Source organism: Callithrix jacchus, chromosome 12 (genome assembly GCF_049354715.1).
Source record: "Callithrix jacchus isolate 240 chromosome 12, calJac240_pri, whole genome shotgun sequence".
In the NCBI taxonomy this organism is placed as follows: domain Eukaryota; kingdom Metazoa; phylum Chordata; class Mammalia; order Primates; family Cebidae; genus Callithrix; species Callithrix jacchus.
The window spans coordinates 18347287-18361470 of record NC_133513.1 but is presented as its reverse complement, the minus strand read 5'-3'; the positions used below and the strand labels follow the sequence as shown (position 1 = coordinate 18361470).

At 44.7% G+C, this 14184-nt stretch overlaps 1 protein-coding gene across 6 annotated transcripts in view; it reads right to left on the bottom strand.

The window, feature by feature from the left end:
• Positions 1–14184, bottom strand: part of LOC100408200 (BOS complex subunit NOMO1) — a 67325-nt gene that overhangs the window by 35686 nt on the left and 17455 nt on the right. For all 6 annotated transcript variants that reach the window (XR_013524683.1, XR_013524681.1, XM_078344778.1 and 3 more), the window contains 7 exons: positions 11959–12111; positions 10923–11060; positions 10505–10594; positions 7259–7364; positions 6930–7080; positions 1584–1758; positions 87–228 (listed from right to left, as the gene is read on the bottom strand). Coding sequence is in view for 4 of the 6 variants with exons in the window: in XM_078344778.1 (XP_078200904.1) it covers positions 87–228; positions 1584–1758; positions 6930–7080; positions 7259–7364; positions 10505–10594; positions 10923–11060; positions 11959–12111 (955 nt within the window). In the remaining 2 variants the exon portion in view is untranslated. The remainder of the gene's footprint in view (positions 1–86; positions 229–1583; positions 1759–6929; positions 7081–7258; positions 7365–10504; positions 10595–10922; positions 11061–11958; positions 12112–14184) is intronic.

Genomic DNA, 14184 nt, shown 5'->3' with positions numbered 1-14184 from the left:
CTAATGAGGAAAAGTTTCCCAAGATCCCACCCCTACCTGCTGACTTCTTTGAAACTAGGTATTCTTGCTTTCCAGTGATATCTTACCCAAACAAGAGACTTTCCCAGAAACTGATGCCAAAAACTGTACAAAGGCCACATCCATCACAGGCCTGTCGGTCACAGTAAGAGGAAACGTCTGGGGTTTCAATGTCAGCCCTGCTCTGGTCTCTGCCTCAGGAACTATCACCTGCAAAAACATGGATGAAATGTTAGAGGCTGTATGCGGCAAGGTGGGGAGGTCTTCACCTTGACCTACGGGTCACCAGAACATTCATTTGGGTCCAAGGCTAAAGAGATTTTGAAGGCCAAAGGTTCATTTCCAGGCCAATTTTACAATCACAACGAATCCACAAATAACATATGTGAAGTAAACACGGTTCTACCCAGATGAAAAATTAGCCTCAACAGACCCACGTGTCTGCACAAAAGTCTATCTGGCCTAATTCCCCACAGAGGCACACAAAGGTAACATGTCTCACTTATATACTGGAAATCAAACCACATCCCAGTCACTTTTCCTGGCTTCAGACTATGTGGATGACACTGGTGGAATTAAGTCCTTTTCTTCTTCCTTTTGTTCTGTATGCCTTTCACGGCTAAGAGGAACAGGCAAAGGGAGCAGCAGTCAACTCTTTCACACCAGTCAAGATGACACTGCCCTTCCTTGGAAAAGTCCATCATGCTTCCAAAAGGGCTTTTAAAGGCTTGTCAATGTGGACATCTTTGCAAGAAGCCAACTACCATTTAATAAAGGCAGCTGTCAACTCACACACCATGTTATTCTGTGGAAGCAGGGAGAACGTAATCTCCTTCCCTGTTTCCCACAGAGGGAGGGACCCCACTCTGCCCTAGAGGAGAGCAGAGTCTAGCAGGGAACCTTCCCGGCCCTCTCCCTTTGTGTTATTTGCTCTTCCACAGGGAGGAAGGGCAGCTGCTGATTTGATAGGTAAGAGCCCACAGAAACAGTCTCTCCCCCAGGGCAGGGCCACTGCACTCAAAGGCATGATGGGCTGACCTCTGCTCTGCCTGTCTCTTGCTTGCTTGGGCCAGCTGTGGCTTGGGCTTTCACTATGGTGATCAGACTAAGGCCAGAGCATCTTCCCTTCTCGGCCTGCTTGAACAGATAAGTCGCATGGTGCCTGCCCAGCCATCTTCAAGTCAGGGCAAAGCAGGAAACGGGAGGCTCCATTTTGGCCTGGGGTCCTAGAAGCCATGCACTGTGGCCACTTTTGAGCTCCCATTAATAGAGTTCATTTTTGGTCTCCTGGACTCATCAATATTCCACAGCAGCCAGAAGCCTGAAGGTGGAGGAGTTGACTGGCAGCCTGATACTAACCTAATAAACACCATGACTGGAAAAGAGAGAGGCATATGGCACTATTTTTTCGCTGGATGCCTATCTGGCCCTATTCTACTGGTGCAGGATTGTAAAAACTTAAAAACAAGAAGTTGGAAACTGGAATGCTCCATTCTAGCTAATAACCCTTCTAAAAATCACTGCTTTTTCTCAAAACATTTTAAATCTAAAACAACACATCGCACCTGAACTTTATAAGTCCCTGGTTTTGCTTTAAAACAAAATGATCCATGAGCATCCGTCTCCACGGTGACCAAAGACTTGTCCTTGTCTTGAGATGATAGGACAACTTTGTATTTACTCATCTGCTTGACAGTGTCGGGGAAGCGAATGATTGATATCTGACCACAGACACTGAACCTGCAAAGAGAAGACCGTTCATTCCAGCATGAGGACTCAATTATAACAGGAAAGGCTCTTATCAACCAAAAAAGATGTAGCTCTCTCCCAGCCCTTGTTCCTAAGAATAGTTTAATCTTAATGAAGAGACAGAATGCAGTCCAAATGATTCTGGTTTTAAAAAGCAACCTTCATTCTGGTTTTTAAAAAACACATCCTTCAGGAGGAAGACTGGACCTCTTTCTACAGAGCAGGGGCCCGTAGTGGGGGAGTCTGTGTGTTCTGGGTGACATCTGGCAATCCCCCCCACTGCAGAAGCAATTTTAAGAAAATGTGCAGATAATAAAAACGTTTCAGGTAATTGGATCGTTGACAGTGGAGCGGCCTTGGACTGTGAATGTGGGCTAACCCTTAAAAGCAAAAGCTCTAAGCTGTGTAAGAAACTGTGGCATTAACCAGGCCATCAAATAAGGCAGGATTATCACAGACGCCTTCCTGGTTTGTGATTTTATATAATGCATAGATGAAAGCAAACTGAGACACTGGAACAGAAAAGGTAATTAAGTTAAAAAATGCAAAGCTAAAATTGAACTCCTTGGGAGGCAGAACCCACAAACATAACTTCTAACTGAAAAGCCCTATTAAGGTAATGACGCAGATTTCAGATTCTACTTGAGGAGTGAGGTGGGTGGTGCAAGGCATCCCTGGAAAAATTCGTGAAAGGCACTTCTACAAAGACCATCATCTCTGGAGTGCTGGTCTTCATTTCTGAAGCAATTGGTGTGTCACAGTGTAATAGTACATCCTAGCTGGAGGCCACAGTTGTTTTCTCAACTGTTCATCTTTGAGAACCTTCGAGAATCATTTTACATGAAAGTTAGTTACTTTTGACGTAAAGATAATAAAGAATGCTGGATACTGACAATTAGGGGTACATTAAATGTTGGAACTACCACTCAGCCTCAAATAAAAAACAGTGGAAAACAATGAAACAGTGGAAGATTATGTATGTGAAATCTAGGAATAATGAAAATCAGTCATTTCTTCAGAGTATGATATGCAAGCCAAAAAAAAGGTTTTTACACTCTTAATGGTTAAAAGAAAAAAAATCAAAAGAAGGATAATACTTCATGACATGTAAAAATTGGATGAAATGTAAATTTCGGTGTCTAAAAACGTAGTTTAGTTGCGCTCTGCCCATTCATTTACAAATTGTCTATCTCAGCTGTTGTCTTAGAGACCATATGGACCATGAAGCCTAAAATATTTATTCTCTGGCTCACCACAGAAAAAGTGTCCCAATCCCTGACCTAGAATATGCATTCTGGTTCTCACATTCCCCTACTGTGAACTTTCAGAATAAAAGGATGGGATACGAACACTGAGAGAACCATTCCTAAGGACCTTTCATAGTCTCTGGATTTGTGTACCTGTCAGGGGACACACCACCTTGTCTATTTCCTACCAAATCTCTTTGCCTCCTTAAGTTGTAAATATTTGAACCATAAGATCTGTTTTGGCTCATATTGCTATTAAAAAGAAGTGCCTATTTTCACTAAACCTCAAACCTATACTGGCTTAGTTTGGAAAAATAAAGCAAAAGGGTGGTAGAAGATGGCTCCATTATACTGAAGCCCTTAACAATTGATTTGTAGCAATAAATTCTTTCAGCAGGGTTTAATATATATATGTTCAGAAACTGGTAATCTTGGTGAATATTGAGATAACTATTTTCACAGTCATTTGGACAGAAATCAAAGAGTTTGTTTTTAAAATAAATTAAGTAATTTTTTTTTTTTTTTTTTTTTTTTTTGGTAAAGGAAGACTAGGCATGGTGGCTTAGCCTGTAATCCTAGCACTTGGGGAGGCAGAGGCGGTTGGGTGACTTGAGGTCAGGAGTTCAAGGCCAACCTGGCCAACATGGCAAAACCCCTTCTCTACTAAAAAATATAAAAATTTTTCAGTTGTGGTAGCTTGTGCCTGTAATCCTAGCTACTCAGGAGGCTGAGGCAGGAGAATCACTTAAACCCGAGAGGCAGAGGCTGCAGTGAGCCGAGATGATGCCACCGTACTCTAGCCTGGGTGACAGAGTGAGACTCTGCCTCAAAAAAAAAATAAAAAGGAAGAGAAATATTAAGAAATATCAGTGTGCCAAAAAGGCAAATGTACTATGTTGACCAAAAAAAAAAGATAGATTTTCCAAAACTGCTCAATGCTGTTTTTCTTTCTTTGACCCAAATACTCTACTTTAAAGGAGAAAATAAATATATTTCCTCCATCTCTGTGAACAGCACCTCCTCCACCCACCCAGTGGCTCAAATAAGAAACCTGAAACCTCAACAGCACAGGACTGTGCTGTTTTCTCTATATGACCTACCAAATCCATCTATTCCTGGCTCCCTCCCTGCCACCCCCCTGGGCCCAGCCACCACCGTATCTCCTCCGGACAACTGCCACCGCCTCCTATCTGGTCCTTCTGTTCACACCATGGCTTCCCTCCAATCCATTCTCCACACAGCAGCCAGGAAGAAAAACAAACTTTCAAAGTGCCATGATCCCTATCACTCCCTTGCCAACTGAAAACTCTTAACAGGTTTCCACTGAATTAGGGAGCAAAGCCCAATCCCAAAGCAGGGCTATAAGGCCCCAGAGCTCCCTGACCTCCCCCACCTCCTCCAGCTGCACAGACTGCCTTTCAGGTCCTTCCTATCCTGTCCAGGCCTCTGAGCACACTGCTCCTCTGCTAAGGAAGGTCTCTATTTAGCTAACTTTTAGTCTTCACTAAGGACTCTGCAACCCAGAGAGCCTTGCAGAGCACCCAGTCTAAATCATGTCTTCTTGCAATTCCCTCGTCTCTTCCCTGCACACTACTTGCCATAATTTAGCATCACAAATGTATTTGTCTATTTTTTTAATCTTTGTTTTTTTGGGATGGAGTCTCGCTCTGTCATCCAGGTTGGAGTGCAGTGGCATCATCTTGGCTCACTGAAACCTCCACCTCCCTGGTTCAAGCAATTCCCCTGCCTCAGCCTCCCAAGTAGCTGGGATTACAGGCACACACCACCACAACCAGTTAATTTTTTTGTATTTTAATAGAGATGGAGTGTTACCATGTTGGCCAGACTGGTCTCGAACTCCTGACCTCAGGCAATCTGCCCACCTTGGCCTCCCAAAGTGATGGGATTACAGGCTTGAGCCACTGCGCCTGGCCTTAAAATATTATTAATCTTATTTTATTTTTTAGACCAGGTTATGAGACTAGGTAATTTTTGTATTTTTGGTAGAGGTAGTGTTTTGCCAAGTTGCCCAGGCTGGTCTCAAACTCCAGGCTTAAACTCCACCTCTGCCTCCCAAAGTGTTGGGATAGATTACAGGCATGAGCCACCACGCCTGGCCACACATGTATTTGTCTTAAGTCTGTCTGCCTGGTAGGGTGAAAGCCCTATCTCTGGAATGTTAGCATGATTAATTATTAGATACCAAGCATTTCTCAGTGTCTCACCTACAGTAGTTGCGCAAAGTGTTTCTGGAAGCGGGGTAGGACTTATAACCAAGAATTACTTTCTGAGGGTGATTTGCTTCCTTGTCTTCCATTCCCCACTGGACTCCTTGACCTCCATCTGTTTACAGAAAAGGGTCACTGCGGTCTCCTCAGTGATCAAGCCAGCAGACTGGGCTCCGCTCCCTGGACCTCCTTGTCAGGCACTACCTCGTACCCCAAATTTACTTTCTTAGCTTCTATGATCTCCCCCTTGCGCCACCTGGTACTCTGTTTTTAGCCTACTGTTTTTCTAATGCTACTTGTACATACATATTTGAGATCCTGCCTGCCACCTGCAGCCGAATCGTCAGGATTTACAATCCATGTAAGCACCTATTGAAGAGCTCCACCTAGTGGTCCTACAGACTGATGTGCCCAAAACTGAATCGTCGTCACCTAATGGGCTCCTCTTTCTGTCCCCAGCCATCACACCTCTCAAGCTGGGCACCCCAAATATCTCCACCAGTTTGTCCCTGACTTCCCTATAAGAGAAGCCTTTGTCGTCTCTGCTTTCAGACCTCCTGTGCCCAAGTCCTGTCCCCTTCAAACCCACTCTCCTCCCTGCCATTGTTTTCAGAATGCCCTATCTTGATGCTCAAAACCACTCATGGCTCCTTGGCCCCAGGAGGAGCAAGCCCCTAGGCCCCGGTGGGGCTGTCCTCATCACCTCCTTCACCTGCCAGCACATTCTGCTCCAGCAGCACCCAGCTTCACACCACAGCCACCTGGTGCTGCTGTGAGGCTGCCTGACTTGGCTCATGCTGCGCTTCTCCCAAGCAGACCCTGAGCTCTCCTTCTAAGCTACTGTTCTGTGAGCAACTGTGATGTCTAAAGCTGTTCAGCAAGTTACACGCAGGTGGATCTGGGATCCGACTCCAAAGCCCAAGTTTCTTGGCTCTACACAATTTTGCTTCAGATGATGGAAAACCACAGGAATTCAGCCAAAAGATGTCCCCGCCGGTGCTTACAGTATAATGAGTAACTATAAGCAGGAAGAACTACACCAACGACCTGAAGCATCTTCCAATAAGCTTTCTCAACCAACAATACCATCTTCCAAAGTTCTCAAAATTAAGCAAAGAGGGGTCCCATGAAAGATCAGACATGAAAGACCTTTTTTTAGTTTAACAAGCCCATTTTAACTTGAAGCAAGGGACTTTTCATTAAGCATTCGACGTGTCCGTACCTTCAGTTTATAAGATTTAGAACTAATCTTACTTGGCCGGGCACAGTAGCTCACACTTGAAATCCCAGAACTTTGGGAGGCCGAGGTGGGCCGATCACCTGAAATTAGGAATTGAGACTAGCCTGGCCAACATATAGTGAAACCCTGTCTCTACTAAAAAATCTAAAAATTACCTGGGCGTAGTGGGGCATGCCTGTACTGTCAGCTACTTGGGAAGCTGAGGCAGGAGAATCGCTTGGACCTGAGAGGCAGAGGTTGCAGTGAGCTGAGATGGCACCACTGAACTACAGCCTGGGTGACAGGGTAAGACTCCATCTCAAAAAAAAAAAAAGGCAGAAAGAAAGAACTACTCTTTCCTAAGTCCTTAAGCTCAGCAAAGACACACAATCAGATCACAGGTCATTTTCTTCTCCACCAGCCGCCAGCATAAACACTGGTGCTTCCAAATCCACATGATAAGCTTACCCTGTTGCAATAATGTCAGCCAGCTGAGGTGTGTTCGGTGCAATTTTGATGGTGACTGTTTCAAAGTAGAGGTGCTCTTTCTGAGCATGGATGGTGTATGTCCCTGTGGTTATGTTCTCCAGGCGGAATGAGCCATCAGCTTTTGTTTTGACTATAAAACAAAAACACACGAAGAAAAGATAAGCCAAGAACAACTGTACTTATATGTACACCAGAGTACTTGAGACCAAAAGCTGCCATGTTTCCATACAGTCATCAGTTCCTTTCCATTTCCCTCTGTGATCCAAAAGAGCACTGGTCCTCAGCCCAAGGCTGGTGTGCCAGCCCACCTTTGATTTGGTTATTCAGGGTGACTACTGCCTCTGAAACACCATCTCCTTCTGGTCCGTTCAAGACCCTCCCGGTGACGGAGAACCCCATGACGTGGAACACGGGCTAGAAAACAAAGAACAAAGAAGAAGGAGCTCGAAGGTGCTCCTGTGCCAGAGCCACAAAGCCTCCTTCTGCTGCACCAGCCATCACCTACCATGTCTGCCCTTGCTGCCCACCTCCCGACCCCCAGACCCCCGGTGCTGTGTGCCAGCTGGGGTACCTCTCATTTTACCCACATCTGTCTTCTCTGTTGTGTTCCCAACACACTGCTGTGTCAAACGGCAGAACAGAAAAGGTCTAGAGGCTTGCTTCCCAAGTTAAAAGGTCACTGACTCAAGATTCTAAATGCCCCACACCCTCGCCCCTGTGCCGTCTCCTCCCCTCCAGATGCCCCCATTTTGGTGAACCACGTCTTCCTCCAGTCTTCCTCGCATACCCCAGCATCACTTTGGATGCCCGCTCCCTGCTTCTCCAACATCTATCAGTCCTGTGGTTTCCACCTCTGCAAAGTCTCACACGCCCCCCTCCTATCTTTCCTTTAGGTCCTTATAAAATCCACTTAGGCCGGGCACAATGGCTCATGCCTGTAATCTCAGAACTTTGGGAGGCCGAGGCAGGTGGATCACTTGAGGTCAGGAGTTCAAGACCAGCCTGGCCAACATGATGAAATGTGTCTCTACTAAAAACAAAAAACTAGCCAGGCGTGGTGTAAGGCACCAGTAATCCCAGTTACTGGGGAGGCTGAGGCAGGAGTATCACTTGAACTTGTCAGGCAGAGATTGCAGTAAGCCAAGATTGTACCAGCTTGTGCGACACAGTGAGACTGTCTCAAAAAAAAGAAAAGAAAAAAGAAAGCAAGAAATCCACCTAGACCACCCTCCTCCACCCCCATCACTGACTCTCACATGCTCCCAGGCTCCATGTGTCTGTGTCTGTGCCCCACTTGCCTGTGAGCAGCACACCTGTGCTTTCTCTTAAGTCAATGAGTTCCAGCCCTGATCCATGCATCCCCAAGGTCACCACAGCTAACCTCTTTAGTACCTTCATCAAACTTACCAGTATCTCAAATGTCTGTTTGATTTCTTAGTTGTCTCCCTCCCACTAGCATGGCACCTTAGGAAGACAGGGATCTTTTCTGTCTTAGTCATCTGGTACACGGCAGGCGCTCAGTAACTGACTCCTGAATCAATGTGTGCATGCACATGTGCAACAGCATTTGAGATGAAGCTTTTACTAATTAAATCACTTCCTTTTTAGGCGGGGAGCCTTCCTTTTTTTTCTTTTTTTCAGCAAATGGTTTCTTAGTGATGGTCTCACATGACAGGTTGCCCTTCTTGATCTTTCCAAAAAGATATGTTTCGTTCCATCCATTACCTACTTATTAATTCACATATGTACTCAACAAATATTTTTACTGGGCACCTATACTAGATCACATGGCAGGAAAACAGTAAAGAATAAGACACTCACGGTTCCTGACCTCAGGGAACTTACAGGGCCCCATTTCCTGAAACACCATTCATCATTTTCAAAATTTCTATCTGGCTGTGATCTGGGAATATCTCTGTCTGCTCACCTGGCCCCATCCTTCTCTGTGTGCTGTGTAAAGCAAAGCAAAGGCTTCATCTTCTCACCCTTCTCTTCCCCCTCCAGTGTACCGCAGAACAGTCAAACACTCTACTGAATCTTAAAAAGCAGAGTCTGCACCCCACTGTGCATATGACCCAAAAGCCCACTCCTGCCAGTTTAAGCTATTTTAACACAGTACTTTCAAATGCATTATTAAAAGAAAACGATTAAAATATAATTTTTTCAATGACTCTAACATTGGGTGGTCCACTTAGGAGAGGCTGTTATTTTCTTCTGGGATTTGCTCTAGCTAGGCAATTTTCTACAGTAACCATTTTCCACTCCTGTAACTAAAGGAGACACAAGTGAGATGAAAGATACATTTACCACCTATGTGAGCGTCGAGGGAGTTTATCAAGCCACCTATCACACTGCTCATTCCCAGCACCACGGTCTGAGCTCTGCCAGTTCTCATCCGGTTGACAGCCATGGCATCCCAAACAGTCCCCCACTTCCACCCTGACACCCTGCAAACTCTCCTCAATACAGAAGCCGGAAGGATCACACTGCTCCTCTGCTAGGAACCTTCCAGTGGCACCAATTCTCACCCAGAGTTATAGGCAGAGTGGCCCACCAGGCCCTGCACAATCTGCCCCATCACCTCCTCGTTCCTTGCTCATTCCCTCCACTCCAGCCACCTGGCCTCCTGGGGGTGCCCCAAACCCTTCAGCACACTCCTGCCTCAGGATCTTTGCACATGACATTCCTTCAATCTCACACACTCTTCCTGCAGGAGTGAAGTATAGTTCACTTGCTCTTTCCCTTCAGGTTGTTACTCAAATGTCACCTTCACAGGGAGGACTGGAGGACTTCCCAAAAACACCCTATGTACAACGGCAAACCCTGTCGCCACCCTGAAACTGTATGCTCTCCTTTCTTCCTTTATTTTTCTAAAGAACACTTATCACCTTCTACTGTACTTTCTAACTTATTCATCTATACATGTATTGACCCTTCCCGTCATTAGAACATGAGGTCTAGCCAGGCGCAGTGGCTCACGCCTGTAATCCCAACACTTTGGGAAGCCGAGGCAGTCAAATCACTTGAATCCAGGAATTACAGAACAGCATGGGCAACATCTCTACAAAAAATACAAAAATTAGCTGGGCATGGTGGCACACGCCTGTGGTCCCAGCTACTCAAGAGGCTAAGGTAAGAGGATCACTTGAGCCCAGCAGGCAGATGTTGCAATGAGCTAAGATCGTACCACTCCACCCCAGCCTGAGCCACACAGTGAGACCCTGTCTCAAAAAAAAAAAAAATGAGATTCACACGGACAAGAATTTTTGCCTCTTTGGTCACTGCTATATCCCCAGTCCTAGAATCTGGAATGATGACTGAAATGTATATCACTGGAACTCAATAAATATATTTCACTGAATGAGTAGATTTAACTAGGAATCCAGATCTCTACCATAAGGACATCATGCCTAAGAATATAATACCAGATTGCACTTTTTCCCACAGCCCTTCCAGATAAAACAATTGATTTTTTTTTAAAGCATGTCTGCAACACCTGTGCCTAGGGATGGGAACTCAAACACCTGTCCCTCCAGAAGATAGGAAAGCCTTACCTCGATTTTCAGGCTGTCATGCTCCACTGTAAAGTCGAGTCTGGAAGGCGCCACATCAAAGGTAATTCTCTCCCCGCGATAGAATGGAATCTGGAAGAAAGAGTCTGCTAATTACTAAGAACCACTAACATGATCAATCATCAATATTAATAATCAATCCAGCAGCCCACAGATGACAAGGGTTCAAGACAGGCTAAGAGCAACATTCATCATAACTGTTGCAGATTTGAGAAGAGGAAGCCTGGCCCTTTTTGTAGCTATTACTAAGGAGTGAACGTCTCATCTTAAGTTACTGCTTAACAGCGTGTTCAGAGAACTGCAGGCCAACCATCTGCTCCTTTAACACCCAAACAGCATTGGCTCTTACTTTGCCATGAGAGTCCCAGACATCAACAGAACGGGAATCTGCTTCACTCACCACAGTGTAGCCCCCACTTGGCAAGGAATAGAAGGAGAAGGAGCCGTCTTCTCTGGAGACAGTGTAGCACAAATATACCAGACTCTCATCTTGGAGCTGGAACCCAGGCACTGGTGAGACACTGCAGCCCAGGACATCCTATGCCAGGAAAACAAAAGATGAGACTTCCTTTTTCATTTACATGTTCTAATTACCATCAATTAGCCACATCATAGGAAAGTTTTTCTAAGTTTCATGTCAATATGTGTATTTCTGAAATCTAAGACACAGTAATACAGGTAAAAAGAACAAAAATCTTCGCATTCAAGTTGTAAAGTTAAAAACTGGCACAGTCTTGTTGGGGAAAAAAAGACATGACTGTCCTTCCTTATGATGGGTCACCATTCTCCAAATAAGAAAACGGAGGCTCAGGAGGGTAATGATGACCAGCCAGGGGTCGCACAGCTAAGAAGAGGCATTTGTTTAGACCTGGAATTTGTTTGAACCCACGTCTGATTTCAAAGCCTGTGTACTTTCCATCACATACCACTGCCTCCCAGTGTAGATGTGCAATATTTTATGCGCCAACAGAGACACATGGTATTCCTGAAATCTTTTTTTTTTTTTTTTTTTGAAACAGAATCTGACTCTGTCACCCAGGCTGGAATACAGTGGCATGGTATCAGCTCACTGCAACCTCCACCTTCCGAGTTCAAGCGATTCTATTGCCTCAGCCTCCCTCGCAGCTGTGACTATAGGCATGTGCCAACACACCCAGCTAATTTTTTTTTTTTTTTTTGTATCTTTAGTAGAGACGGGGTTTCACCATGTTGACCAGGCTGGTCTCAAATTCCTGACCTCAAGTGATCCGCCTACCTCAGCGTCCCAAAGTGCTGGGATTACAGGAGTGAGCCAACACCCCGGCCTGAGACACACGATATTCTTAAGTATTAAAATGATAAATCAACCCAGATGTGCATTTTTTAACCAGTATGTTCCAGTCCGTAATCCTCCACCTACCCTTCATACCATTTCTTTTGTTCTTTTCTTTGCTTACCTCTTTAGTTACTAAAGAAGAAAAGAGAAGAAACTTCACCCCTTTCATGGGCTCCCCATCACTTCGGACAGAGCCAGACACATTATAGCCAGCAACTATGAGGGGACTGGCCGCATTGGCATTTGAGTTGGTTACACGCACTGTGGTGCTTGCCTGTAACAGAAAAAGATTTTAACTTGAAAAAAAAAAAACACTTGCCAAGTGTCTAACAACATGAGGACATGATGAAGCTAAAGTATTAACTGGGAAACATAATCTATAAAATTGCTTATTCGGTATAATCACTATTTTTTTTTTTTTTTTTTTTGAGACAGAGTCTAGCTCTGTCACCCAGGCCTGAATGCAGTGGCATAACCTTGGCTCACTGCAACCTCTGCCTTCTGGGTTCCAGCGATTCTCCTGCCTCAGCCTCCCAAGTAGCGGATTACAAACACCCGCCACCACATCCAGTTAATTTTTGTACTTTTAGTAGAGATAGGGTTTCACCATGTGGGCCAGGTTCATCTCAAACTCCCAACCTCGGGTGACTCCCCCTCAGGCTCCCAGAGTGCTGGGGTGAGCCACCATACCAGGCCAATCATTATTTTTTAATGCCCAAAATGAAGCGAAAGGAAATGTGACAAAATGTAAATACTGATACGGTGGTATTTTTACTTGTATACTTTTCCATCTTCCCAAATTTCTAACTTTGTTTCCACTGCTTTATAGTCCTCTATATGTTCCAATTTTTTTAAAGAGCATATTTTGCTCTTTTTTTTTTTCTATGTTGAATGATAGTGTTAACTGAAGATTAGCCTAAAGCTGCCTCCTTGTATGTTTTAAGTTTGGCCTAAAGGTTTCTGTATATATAGTGCCAAGTCTCAGCCAATTCCAACAGCCATCCTTCAACCACTCACAGGCGGCAAACTGTTCAAACCGCGTGCAAGTAAGAAAAACGTGCAGCTGTAACCAGTCCAACTGCTTCTGTACCTCACTTCCGCTTTCCGTCCGTCACTTTCTTTTTTTCTGTCCATAAACCCTTTCCAATCAGCAACAGTGCCACAGTCGCTGTAAACCTATTCTGGCTCAGGAGGCTGCCTGACAAACTGTTCTGTGCTCAATTAAACTCTGTTTAATTTGTGTTCAGTTGTTCTTTTCACAATATGTGTATGTTTTAAACATTTTTGTTAAAGTACAATTTACAAAGAGAAAACTGCATGTATTCTAAGCATACAGCACAGGGCTTGTCACAAACTGGGCACCGGTCACCCAACAGAATAGCACCAGCACCCCAGAAATGCTCCTCACACTTGCTTACGGTCACTAACCCCCCAGGAAGATAAACATAATCCTGACTTCTAACAACATGCTTTACTTTAAAATCCCAATTTCATATTAATACCCTCAGATTCTTCTAAGTAACATAAAATGTAAACCTTAAAATCTCTTCTATTTATAAATGTGTAAGCCCTTTCATTTTGAATAAAAAAAAATTTTTGGCCGGGCACAGTGGCTCATGAGAGATCGAGACCATCCCGGTCAACATGGTGAAACCCCGCCTCTACTAAAAATACAAAAATTTGGCTGGGCATGGTGACATGTGCCTGTAATCCCAGCTACTCGGGAGGCTGAGGCAGGAGAATTGCCTGAACCCAGGAGGCGTAGGTTGTGGTGAGCCGAGATCGCGCCATTGCACTCCAGCCTGGGTAACAAGAGCGAGACTCCGTCTCAAAAAAAAAAAAAAAAAATTTTTTTTTTGAGACGGAGTCTCACTCTGCTGCCAGATCTGGAGTGCAGTGGCACAATCTTGGCTCACTGCAACCTCCACCTCCTGGGTTCAAGCTGGGTTCAAGCGATTCTTCTGCCTCGGCCTCCCGAGTAGATGGGATTACAGGCACATGTCACCATGCCAGATAATTTTTTGTATTTTTAGTATTGACAGGGTTTCACCGTGTTGGCCAGGCTTGTCTCAAACTCCTGACCTCAAGGGATCCACCAACCTCGGCCTCCCAAAGTGCTGGGATCACGGGCATGAGCCACCACGCCAAGCCTCGAATAAAGTATTTTTAAATGTTGCTCCAGAAAAGAAAAATCCTCAAAACCAAAAGTCATAAATAGTATGAAGAGACATCTAGGTGTGAAACTATCATCAATTATAAATGCATAAAACCTATAGAGTTAAAAAAAAAAGATAAAACCTACAGAATAAAAGCTGAAATACTGATTCCAATGATTCCTTAGCAAAAA